Source organism: Manis javanica, chromosome 12 (genome assembly GCF_040802235.1).
Source record: "Manis javanica isolate MJ-LG chromosome 12, MJ_LKY, whole genome shotgun sequence".
NCBI classification, from domain to species: domain Eukaryota; kingdom Metazoa; phylum Chordata; class Mammalia; order Pholidota; family Manidae; genus Manis; species Manis javanica.
This window is the reverse complement of record NC_133167.1, coordinates 32,230,701-32,243,777: the sequence shown is the minus strand read 5'-3', so window position 1 is coordinate 32,243,777 and position 13,077 is coordinate 32,230,701. Positions and strand designations below refer to the sequence as shown.

Below are 13,077 nucleotides of genomic sequence, written 5' to 3'. Positions count from 1 at the left end.
CTGTAGCTAACCATGGTGTTATGGAAAGGAAGCACAAATTAAATCCTCCTTTTAAAAAATATCATCCATGACTAGTTTTCTAAGGATAAATTATTATAATTAATAAGGCTACTGCTGAAAACCTGAAATTATTTGTGAGAAAAAATGGCTTCAAAAGCTTTAAAATGATGAAGATTTTTGTGCCTTTTTATAAACGTAAGAAAGGAACTAGCAACAAAGATTATCATTAATCAGCTTTACTTTAATAGCTTTCTCTCTTCACCAATCAACATAGATGTCACTATTCCTACTTAATAACCATCAACAAGAAAATTAAACTGAAGAGAAGAGCCACACTTATGTGGAATTGTTTGTTGTGTTTTCCTAGAACAGGGGAGAAGGAATAAATGGTTTTACCTTCTCTTCTTTGAGTCCATCGGTCAGTGGGAGCACTCCATCACCAAATCATTTCCTCTTTGCAAAAGGTTATATAAAGACCTAAATAGCAAAAAACAGGTAAGCAAACAGCAATTAAAGAATTCTTTGCTATTTTATCCCTCAGATTTAAAGAAAAAAAAAAAGACAACCCTCTAACAAGTGCACATTCACTGGGTAATAAATATGCTATGCAACTATTTAAACTATTTCATATTCTGTCTGCCAAAGCCAAGTATGTAGACTGAGCCTGCCCACTGAGCTTATAAAAATGCCTGTTTACTGTCAAATGTAATGTCAAAGGAAGAAAAGACTACCTATGACTAAGCTGTACTTTATCAGGCAACATTTTTTTTCTTTTTATTATAAAGGAGGAAGTACAATCTGAAAACTCAATGTGTTAACTATTTCATACATGTTGCAGTTATTTTATAAATTTATAAAATTCTTCTAGAAGCACATGAGCATTAAAATACCAATTAAGTCAGAAAGAATTTCTAAAATTTCCTCAGTTTTACCAGACTCGGGTAGTTCTAATTCAGATTTTTCAGAAATGCACACACACACAAAAATCACATCATTAACATATGATTAACATAAATTTCCATTTTTTGGAACTATCATTATTTCCCCCAAATCAACCTTAAATCTAAACCATAATCTAAAGGGTTGGGAGAAAAAAGTTTGAATTTTAAAATAAAATCCACCATTTATATATACATATAGTATAGAAGAGCTACATAAAAATCATGGTTGAAATATGACCCATCAGTTCAGAAACTCAATGTTTAATAAGTAAGAGAAAAATATAAACAGAGATCCTATATGCATTTCAACTATAAAATTCAATTTTTACAGGCACCTAAACTCATGAAGATGAAGGCAAAGAGGTTTTATTTGTGTGAACCATAATATATATATATACTGGGGCCAAATTTATTATTTTTTCTGCAGAAGGATACAGCATGGTCACCATGCTCTGAAAACAGACCATACCAGCAGGAGTGACATAAGATCCATCTGTTTACTCCAGGTTGCCCGTGAATTCTTACCGTTTCCCATCTGTGTATCTGGAGGAAATTACTCTCTACCTAATACTTATTTTAGAAAGATTTTGAATCATTCAAAGGTGGGTGAAAAGTATTATGTAAACAAGATATATCTGAATAGATTTAATAAATGCTATTAATTTAATAAATGATTATTAAGTGGTACTATGCTTTGTGTGTAACAGTAATTAACTTTTAGTAAAATTCATGTACAGTTCATGGTGTACAGAGAAATTCTGAAGCCAGATCTAACCTGTCCTTATTTATCAGAGATCAAGGAATAACTTGATTCAAGTTAAATAATACTTGGAAACCAGAGAATTCTTCTGGGAGAGTGTGGAAGGGCACTTCACTTCAGGCAACAGATTCACTGAAGGTAAGCTGAATTTTGTCCTACTGCCTGACAATCAAAAATGTGGAGAATCTTCTGGTAAATTAAACAATCCACCTTTCTTCTTTAATGTCATATTTATGAATACAGTTTTCTTAAAGTGAATTTCATCTTAAGCCATATGGGTTCTCACCACCATTCGTTTTTTTCAAACCTAAATGGAATCAAAACTCAACAAACTGAAAACAGAAACAAAAATAAATCTTGATATACTCTTTGCAACTTTTTTTTTTTTTACTAACTATATATGGTAGGCAAATAATGTTCCCCAAAGACACCCATGTCCTAAAGCCCAGAACCTGTGAATATGCTGGGTGCCAAGGCAAAAGGGGATTAAGGTTGCTAATCAGCTGAATTTAAAATAGGAAGATTATCCTGGTTATCCAGGTGGACTCAACATAAGCACAAGTCCTTAGAGGTGGAAGAGGGAAGAAGAAGTCAAAGAAAGAAATGTGATGAAGGCAGGGTCTGAGAGATGCTATATTGCTGGCTTTGAAGACACGGGTCTGGGGTTGGGGGTTGGGAAGGTGGGGCATAAGCCAAAGAAAGAGGGTGACCTCTAGAAACTGGAAAAGGCAAGGAAGTGGATTCTCTCCTAGAGCGTCCAGAGAACACAGCACTGACACCTTGATTTCAGCTTAGTGAGACTTCTGTCAGACTCTTAATCTAAAGGACTGAACAATAAATGTGTTAGTTTAAGCCACAAAATTTGAAGTGGTTTGTTACAGTAGCAATGGAAAGCTAGCTAATATACTATTTCACCAACATCCTTCTATATCAATATTTATAGAGCTATCTCATTTCGTTTTAATGTGTTTGACTTCTTCCACAACGTATCTGCCTGAAACTCAAACAGAGCAATGAGAAAAAGAGATGACTGCTAAGGAACTTAACTAAAAAAGAATATTGCTGCTAAATGTGGGAAGCTTATGTTATAAAGTTTTATCTCACATACTTACATGTAAGTGGCATTAACCAAATCCATTTAATCTAACATTTTTTCTCAATTACGTACCCACACACAAAAAGTAAGCTGAAATTTTTTGTTTTTCTAATATTCTTATGACCCTTTCTCCAGGAAATCTGTAAGACCTGCCTCAACCATTCAAATAGCATTTAAATTTCCTTATGTTCTCTCATTGCTTCACATTTTTAATTGTTGCCTAATCATGGGGCTTCCTCTGGGGATATTTCTCCCTAGGAGAGACTTACGGTCCTTATTCTACATTCCTTTGGGGAACAGGATCCCTGAAATCTGCTTCTTTACTTCTGTTACAGTAACTTTTCCTTACAGTCTTTTTTTATATTAACTAACTCTGATAAAGAGCCGTGTGGTGTATAAATAATAAAAAAATTTGGGACTTTTCTTTTTCTTTTGTCTTGTGTGGCCTTTCCAGAGATTAATGACATCTGTAAAATGAGCAAAATTGACTCTAGCATCTCCTCCAGCTATTAAGTTCTATTAGCCACAGAAGTAGATTCATTTTAAAGTAAATCACCCTATACTTCAAATTATTATCTCCTTCACAGTGAAAAATGTAAAGCAATTAAACTCTCAGATGGCCCTTCAGAACAAAAGAAACCTTCAAGTTGACTCCACTTTTTAAACACCATGATCTGGGAGTGCCGTAAAAATAAATCTCATCTAGGTGTCCAAATTACTGCTAGAAAGAAAAGCTACAAACTACTTAGAGGTCCACAATGCCTTAACCAGACATCCAAAGTCCAAAGAACTCTGAAAACTTCAAGTTTTTAAATAACTCTTTTGGTGGGAAATCTAATCTGGTCTGAAACTCATCTGACAGAAAACCCGACCTGAACTAACTTGAGGCTTTTTTCCCCTTTTAGTGTGAATATTCATATATTTTGCTGCAAAATTTTAACAGGATTATGAAGTGGAACCTATTTTGCTGCAAATATTTAACAGGATTTTAGGGTGCAACCAAAGGTCTCCTGCGAAGTGTTACTCTAAAGATTTAAAAATTCTGGATTCAAAAACGTATCTTGCTGAAGTTGGAGCCAAGATGGCGGCTTGACTAGAGCAGTGGAAATCTCCTCCCAAAAACACATAGAGCTATGAAAATATAACAAAGAAAAATCTTCCTAAAATAGAGACCACAGGACACAGGACAACATCCAGACCACATCCACACCTGCAAGAACCCAGTGCCTTGCAAAGGGGGTAAGATACAAGCCCCGGCCCGGCGGGACCCGAGCGCCCCTCCCCCAGGCTCCCGGCAGGTGAAAAGAAACCGGAGCGGTTTTTTTTTTTTTTTGGCGAGTGCTTTTTGGAAGACTTAAAGGGACAGGGACCCCGTTCCTAGGGAGGCAGGGTGGTGGGACTGGTGAGCGGGTGCCTGGAACCGGCACTTGAGGACGGAGGAAATCGCGCGTCTTTCCCCTTTTTTTTTTCTCTTTTTGGCGAGTGCTTTTTGGAAGCCTTAAAGGGACAGGGACCCCGGTGCTAGGGAGGCAGGGCGGCGGGACTGGTGAGCAGGTGCCTGGGACCGGCGCCTGAGGACAAAGAATATCCCGCGTTTTTCCCTGCAGGACCGGTGGACGGGTGCCTGAGACCGGCACTTGAGGACGGAGGAAATCGCGCGTTTTTCCCCTTTGTTTTCCTCTTTTTGGAGAGTGCTTTTTGGAAGCCTTAAAGGGACAGGGACCCCGGTGCTAGGGAGGCAGGGCGGTGGGACTGGTGAGAGGGTGCCTGGGACAGGCGCCTGAGGACAAAGAATATCCCGCGTTTTTCCCTGCGGGACCGGTGGGCGGGTGCCTGAGACCAGCACCTGAGGACGGAGGAAATCCCGCGTTTTTCCCCCTTTTTTTTTCTCTTTTTGGCGAGTGCTTTTTGGAAGCCTTAAAGGGACAGGGACCCTGGTGCTAGGGAGGCAGGGCGGCGGGACTGGTGAGCGGGTGCCTGGGACCGGCGCCTGAGGACAAAGAATATCGCGCGTTATTCCCTGCGGGACCAGTGGGTGGGTGCTTTTTGGAAGCCTTGAAGGGACAGGAACCCTGGTGCTAGGAAGGCAGGGCAGCAGGACCAGTGAGCGGGTGCCTGGGACCGGGGCCTGAGGACAAAAAAAAAAATCAAGTGTTTTTTCCTTATTTTTTTATTTTTATTTTTTTTCTGTTCCCTCTCTCATTGTTGCTGTTGTTGTTTTGGTTTGGAGAGTGCTTTTTGGAAGTCCTAAAGGGGCAGGACAGGTCACTTAGACCAGAGGCAGGGAATCTGGGGATCTCTGGGCACTCTAACCCCCTGGGCAGCAGGGAGCACAGAGGCCCCTTACGGAGATAAATAGCCTCCCAGCCGCTCCCCCTCCAACGGGGCTCCACCATTTTGGAGGAGCAGCCCCAGCCAGGCAACGCCCACAGCAACAGCGGAGATAAACCCCATAGCAACCCGGCAGGAAGCAGAAGCCCTGTCTGCGCACAGCTGCCCAGCACAAGCCACTAGAGGTCGCTATTCTCCCAGGTGAGGAAGGCCACAAACCAACAAGAAGGGAAGCTCTTCCAGTGGTCACTTGTACCAGCTCTGAACACTATCTCTATCATAATGAAAAGACAAAACTACAGGCAGACAAAGATCACAGAGACAACACCTGAGAAGGAGACAGACCTAACCAGTCCTCCTGAAAAAGAATTCAAAATAAAAATCATGAACATGCTGACAGAGATGCAGAGAAAAATGCAAGAGCAATGGGATGAGATGCAGAGAAAAATGCAAGAGCAGTGGGATGAAGTCCGGACGGAGATCACAGATGTCAGGAAGGAGATCACAGAAGTGAAACAATCCCTGGAAGGATTTATAAGCAGAATAGATAAGATGCAAGAGGCCATTGAAGGAATAGAATCCAGAGAACAGGAACGTATAGAAGCTGACATAGAGAGAGATAAAAGGATCTCCAGGAATGAAACAACACTAAGAGAACTATGTGACCAAGCCAAAAGGAATAATATTTGTATTACAGGGATACCAGAAGAAGAAGAAAGAGGAAAAGGGATAGAAAGTCTCTTTGAAGAAATAATTGCTGAAAACTTCCCCAAACTGGGGGAGGAAATAATTGAACAGACCATGGAATTACACAGAACCCCCAACAGAAAGGATCCAAGGAGGACAACACCAAGACACATAATAATTAAAATGGCAAGGATCAAGGACAAGGAAAGAGTTTTAAAGGCAGCTAGAGAGAAAAAGGTCACCTATAAAGGAAAACCCATCAGGCTAACATCAGACTTCTCGACAGAAACCCTACAGGCCAGAAGAGAATGGCATGATATACTTAATGCAATGAAACAGAAGGGCCTTGAACCAAGGATACTGTATCCAGCACGACTATCATTTAAATATGATAGCGGGATTAAACAATTCCCAGACAAGCAAAAGCTGAGGGAATTTGCTTCCCACAAACCACCTCTACAGGGCATCCTACAGGGACTGCTCTAAATGGGAGCACCCCTAAAAAGAGCACAGAACAAAACACACAACATATGAAGAATGGAGGAGGAGGAATAAGAAGGAAGAGAAGAAAAGAATCTCCAGACGGTGTATATAACAGCTCAATAAGTGAGCTAAGTTAGGCAGTAAGATACTAAAGAAGCTAACCTTGAACCTTTGGTAACCACGAATCTAAAGTCTGCAATGGCAATAATTACATATCTCTCAATAGTCACCCTAAATGTAAATGGACTTAATGCACCAATCAAAAGATACAGAGTAATAGAATGGATAAAAAAGCAAGACCCATCTATATGCTGCTTACAAGAAACTCACCTTAAACCCAAAGATAAGCATAGACTAAAAGTCAAGGGATGGAAAAACATACGTCAGGCAAACAACACTGAGAAGAAAGCAGGGGTTGCAGTACTAATATCAGACAAAATAGACTTCAAAACAAAGAAAGTAACAAGAGATAAAGAAGGACACTACATAATGATAGAGGGCTCAGTCCAACAAGAGGATATAACCATTCTAAATATATATGCACCCAATACAGGAGCACCAGCATATGTGAAGCAAATACTAACAGAACTAAAGAGGGAAACAGACTGCAATGCATTCATTCTAGGAGACTTCAACACATCACTCACCCCGAAGGATAGATCCACCGGGCAGAAAATAAGTAAGGACACAGAGGCACAGAACAACACCCTAGAAAAGATGGACCTAATAGACATCTATAGAACTCTATATCCAAAAGCAACAGGATATACATTCTTCTTAAGTGCACATGGAACATTCTCCAGAATAGACCACATACTAGCTCACAAAAGGAGCCTCAGTAAACTCCAAAATATTGAAATTCTACCAACCAATTTTTCAGACCACAAAGGTATAAAAGTAGAAATAAATTCTACAAAGAAAACAAAAAGGCTCACAAACACATGGAGGCTTAACAACATGCTACTAAATAATCAATGGATCAATGAACAAATCAAAATAGAGGTCAAGGAATATATAGAAACAAATGACAACAACACTAAGCCCCAACTTCTGTGGGACGCAGCAAAAGCAGTCTTAAGAGGAAAGTATATAGCAATCCAGGCACACTTGAAGAAGGAAGAACAATCCCAAATGAATAGTCTAACATCACAATTATCAAAACTGGAAAAAGAAGAACAAATGAGGCCTAAAGTCAGCAGAAGGAGGGACATAATAAAGATCGGAGAAGAAATAAACAAAATTGAGAAGAATAAAACAATAGCAAAAATCAACGAAACCAAGAGCTGGTTCTTTGAGAAAATAAACAAAATATATAAGCCTCTAGCCCAACTTATTAAGAGAAAAAGAGAATCAACACAAATCAACATAATCAGAAATGAGAATGGAAAAATCACGACAGACTCCACAGAAATACAAAGAATTATTAAAGACTACTATGAAAAACTATATGCCAACAAGCTGGAAAACCTAGAAGAAATGGACAACTTCCTAGAAAAATACAACCTCCCAAGACTGACCAAGGAAGAAACACAAAAGTTAAACAAACCAATTACGAGCAAAGAAATTGAAACGGTAATCAAAAAACTACCCAAGAACAAAACCCCTGGGCCGGACGGATTTACCTCACAATTTTATCAGACACACAGAGAAGACATAATACCCATTCTCCTTAAAGTGTTCCAAAAAATAGAAGAAGAGGGAATACTCCCAAACTCATTCTATGAAGCCAACATCACCCTAATACCAAAACCAGGCAAAGACCCCACCAAAAAAGAAAATTACAGACCAATATCCCTGATGAATGTAGATGCAAAAATACTCAATAAAATATTAGCAAACAGAATTCAACAGTATATCAAAAGGATCATACACCATGACCAAGTAGGGTTCATCCCAGGGATGCAAGGATGGTACAACATTCGAAAATCCATCAACATCATCCACCACATCAACAAAAAGAAAGACAAAAACCACATCATCATCTCCATAGATGCTGAAAAAGCATTTGACAAAACTCAACATCCATTCATGATAAAAACTCTCAGCAAAATGGGAATAGAGGGCAAGTACCTCAACATAATAAAGGCCATATATGATAAACCCACAGCCAGCATTATACTGAACAGCGAGAAGCTGAAAGCATTTCCTCTGAGATCGGGAACCAGACAGGGATGCCCACTCTCCCCACTGTTATTTAACATAGTACTGGAGGTCCTAGCCACGGCAATCAGACAAAACAAAGAAATACAAGGAATCCAGATTGGTAAAGAAGAAGTTAAACTGTCACTATTTGCAGATGATATGATACTGTACATAAAAAACCCTAAAGACTCCACTCCAAAACTACTAGAACTGATATCGGAATACAGCAAAGTTGCAGGATACAAAATTAACACACAGAAATCTGTAGCTTTCCTATACACTAACAATGAATCAATAGAAAGAGAAGTCAGGAAAACAATTCCATTCACCAGTGCATCAAAAAGAATAAAATACCTAGGAATAAACCTAACCAAAGAAGTGAAAGGCTTATACTCTGAAAACTACAAGTCACTCTTAAGAGAAATTAAAGGGGATACTAATAAATGGAAACTCATCCCATGCTCATGGCTAGGAAGAATTAATATCGTCAAAATGGCCATCCTGCCCAAAGCAATATACAGATTTGATGCAATCCCTCTCAAATTACCAGCAACATTCTTCAATGAATTGGAACAAATAATTCAAAAATTCATATGGAAACACCAAAGACCCCGAATAGCCAAAGCAATCCTGAAAAAGAAGAATGAAGTAGGGGGGATCTCACTCCCCAACTTCAAGCTCTACTACAAAGCCATAGTAATCAAGACAATTTGGTACTGGCACAAGAACAGAGCCACAGACCAGTGGAACAGATTAGAGACTCCAGAAATTAACCCAAACATATATGGTCAATTAATATTTGATAAAGGAGTCATGGACATAAAATGGCAAAATGACAGTCTCTTCAACAGATGGTGCTGGCAAAACTGGACAGCTACATGTAGGAGAATGAAACTGGACCATTGTCTAACCCCATATACAAAGGTAAACTCAAAATGGATCAAAGACCTGAATGTAAGTCATGAAACCATTAAACTCTTGGAAAAAAACATAGGGAAAAACCTCTTAGACATAAACATGAGTGACCTCTTCTTGAACATATCTCCCCGGGCAAGGAAAACAACAGCAAAAATGAGCAAGTGGGACTACATTAAGTTGAAAAGCTTCTGTACAGCGAAAGACACCATCAATAGAACAAAAAGGAACCCTACAGTATGGGAGAATATATTTGAAAATGACAGATCCGATAAAGGCTTGACGTCCAGAATATATAAAGAGCTCACACGCCTCAACAAACAAAAAACAAATAACCCAATTAAAAAATGGGCAGAGGAACTGAACAGACAGTTCTCTAAAAAAGAAATACAGATGGCCAAGAGACACATGAAAAGATGCTCCACATCGCTAATTACCAGAGAAATGCAAATTAAAACTACAATGAGGTATCACCTCACACCAGTAAGGATAGCTGCCATCCAAAAGACAAACAACAACAAATGTTGGCGAGGCTGTGGAGAAAGGGGAACCCTCGTACACTGCTGGTGGGAATGTGAATTAGTTCAACCATTGTGGAAAGCAGTATGGAGGTTCATCAAAATGCTCAAAACAGACCTACCATTTGACCCAGGAATTCCACTCCTAGGAATTTACCCTAAGAACGCAGCAATCAAGTTTGAGAAAGACAGATGCACCCCTATGTTTATCGCAGCACTATTTACAATAGCCAAGAATTGGAAACAACCTAAATGTTCATCGGTAGATGAATGGATAAAGAAGATGTGGTACATATACACAATGGAATACTACTCAGCCATAAGAAGTGGAAAAATCCAACCATTTGCAGCAACATGGATGGAGCTGGAGAGTATTATGCTCAGTGAAATAAGCCAAGTGGAGAAAGAGAAATACCAAATGATTTCACTCATCTGAGGAGTATAAGAACAAAGGAAAAACTGAAGGAACAAAACAGCAGCGGAATTACAGAACCCAAAAATGGACTAACAGGTACCAAAGGGAAAGGAACTGGGGAGGATGGGTGGGCAGGGAGGGATAAGGGGGGGGGGAAGAAGAAGGGGGGTATTAAGATTAGCATGCATGGTGGGGAGGGAGAAAGGGGAGGGTGGGCTGCACAACACAGAGAGGACAAGTAGTGATTCTACAACATTTTGCTAAGCTGATGGACAGTAACCGTAATGTGGTTGTTAGGGGGGACCTGATATAGAGGAGAGCATAGTAAACATAGTATTCTTCATGTAAGTGTAGATTAAAAATTAAAAAAAAAAAAAAAGAAAGAAAGAAAGAAAGAAAAGGGGGATTACTCCTTGATAGGATAAAACTATTGGTAAATCAAAGATCAACGCATGCTTTAAATATTCTTAATGTTGATCACTTAAAGGGTATCAGATGATCAGCTATGGAGGTACTCTTTTCTAATAATATTCCTTTCTCTTAATAAAAAAAATAAAAGCAGTTACTGTGTGCTGACCTCCAATGAGTTCTGCACAGTGGTATAGAGGGCATGTCAAAGTGTGGGCAAAGGGTCTGTTTGTTTCTATGCAGAAGATCAAGGCCTAGCTTGGATACCCAGAAAATGAACTAAGATACGATATGAGGAGGAGCTTCCGGCATCAGCACTCTCTGGAGGACTTGTGCCGGGGGATGATCATCAAAAAGCCTCCACAGGGATCTGGGCGATGCTGCGGTCGTGGCTGCATCCACCCCACCGTTTCCTGGACTTGCCATTGGAATGAGGAGGGAGATGTCTAGGCTGGCATGTGCATACAGTGAGACAACGAATTTGACCGGATCTGTACTGTTGGAACTCAACCAGGAGTTGGGAGGGGTGCAAGTTGTAGCACTCCAAAATCTTATGACTATAGACTATCTACGGTCAAAAGAACATATGGGATGTGAACAGATCCCAGAAATGGGCTGCTTTAATTTGTCTGATTTCTCTCAGACTGTTCAAGTACAGTTGGACAATATCTATCATATCACAGACAAATTTTCACAAATGCCTAGGATGCCTAAATGGTTTTCTTGGCTTCACTGGAGATGGATGGTAATTATAGATTTGCTTTGTTTATGTCACTGTATTCCTATTATGTTAATATGTGTGTGCAAATTAGTTAGTAGTTTAAAACCTATACATACTTAAGGTACTCTACAAGAAGATATGTCAAAGAAATAATCAATCCTCCCATGTTTCCTTCCATATGCTACATCTGTAGCTTTTCTTCTTTCTTCCTAATTACAACCCTTAAATAGAATTCATGCCTCATATCAAATTTACCGAGTATCATAATTCCTCCAGGTGGTAAAGATACCTCAAGACAAGTGCTGGGCATAGAAGCCACAGGGCATAAATCTGCAAAGAAGTAAAAAGCTAACCTTTTCAAACAATATGGCTTCTCTCTCACTTACCAACTTTACATTTCCCTGTATGGCCCCGGAAGATGACTGGTTAGCCAGAGACGGGTAAGATTCCTCAAGGGAGGAACAACCTAAGACAGGCACAGTTGCAGGGGGGCCATCAGGTGAGAATTTGGGGATCAACAGAGGTGAGGCTCAGAACCTCACCCCCCTGCTTTGAGAGAAATCTTCTGCATCCGTGGATGTCTGCTGCCCTTGTCTAGCCTGGATTAATACTTAGTCCATAGGCACACACCTGATCATCTGATCATCTACATTTGCCCTCTTACAGCACTAAACTATGTTTTCTACCTTTATCTTGCATCTACCTACCACTTCAGCATTTTATTAAAAATAAAAGTAATAATAATAATAGAGGGAGAAATGTGGGATCAACATATAAATCAAGTACAAAAATCAAATGAATATTCATATTTGACCTGATTGTTTATAGGTCATAATGCGTGATCAAAACCGAAAGTTTCTGTGAGGAATGCCCTTGTACTGTTCACCATGTAAGAATTTATTCACTATGTAAGAATTCGTTCACCATGTAAGAACTTGTTCGTTATGCTTCAGAAGATTGGAGACTGACGAGAATTAGGCTTGAGATGGATTAATGATTGTATATTGAGCATTGACCCCCCTATACTGAATTTTATTGTTGATAACAACCATTTGACCAATAAATATGAGAGATGCCCTCTCAAAAAAAACAACAACAAAAAAAAAAAACGTATCTTGCTGAACAAAGATGCAAGAATCCTCAACAAAATATTAGCAAACTGAATTAAAAAACACATCAAAAGGATCATCCATCACAGCCAAGTGAGATTTATTCCAAGGATGCAAGGATGTTATAATATTCATAAATCTATCAATATCATACACCACATTAACAAAAAGGATAAAAACCATATGATCATCTCAATAGATACTGAAAAACCATTTGACAAAAATCAACATCCACTCATGATAAAACCATCGACAAAATGGGTACAGAGGGTATGTACCTCAACATAATAAAGGCCATATATGACAAATCCACAGCTAACATTATACTTAATCGCAAAAAGCTGAAAGCTTTTCCTCTAAGATCAGGAACAAGACAAAGATATTCACTCACCAGTTTTATTCAACATAGTACTGGAGGTCCTAACCACGGCGATCAGAAAGACAAACAGATAAAAGGCACCCAAATTGTTAAGGAAGAAATAAATCTGTTACTATTTGCAGATGACATGATATTATAGACAGAAAACCCTAAAGACTCTGTCAAGAAACTA

General features: G+C 39.2%; 1 protein-coding gene across 4 annotated transcripts in view; it reads right to left on the bottom strand.

Annotated features, from left to right (window-relative positions):
• ALS2 (alsin Rho guanine nucleotide exchange factor ALS2) overlaps nucleotides 1–13,077 on the bottom strand; it is an 81,971-nt gene that overhangs the window by 58,364 nt on the left and 10,530 nt on the right. For all 4 annotated transcript variants that reach the window (XM_037009181.2, XM_037009180.2, XM_037009179.2 and 1 more), the window contains one exon: nucleotides 397–477. In XM_037009181.2, coding sequence (XP_036865076.2) covers nucleotides 397–416 — 20 coding nt within the window. In that variant the 5' untranslated portion in view covers nucleotides 417–477. The remainder of the gene's footprint in view (nucleotides 1–396; nucleotides 478–13,077) is intronic.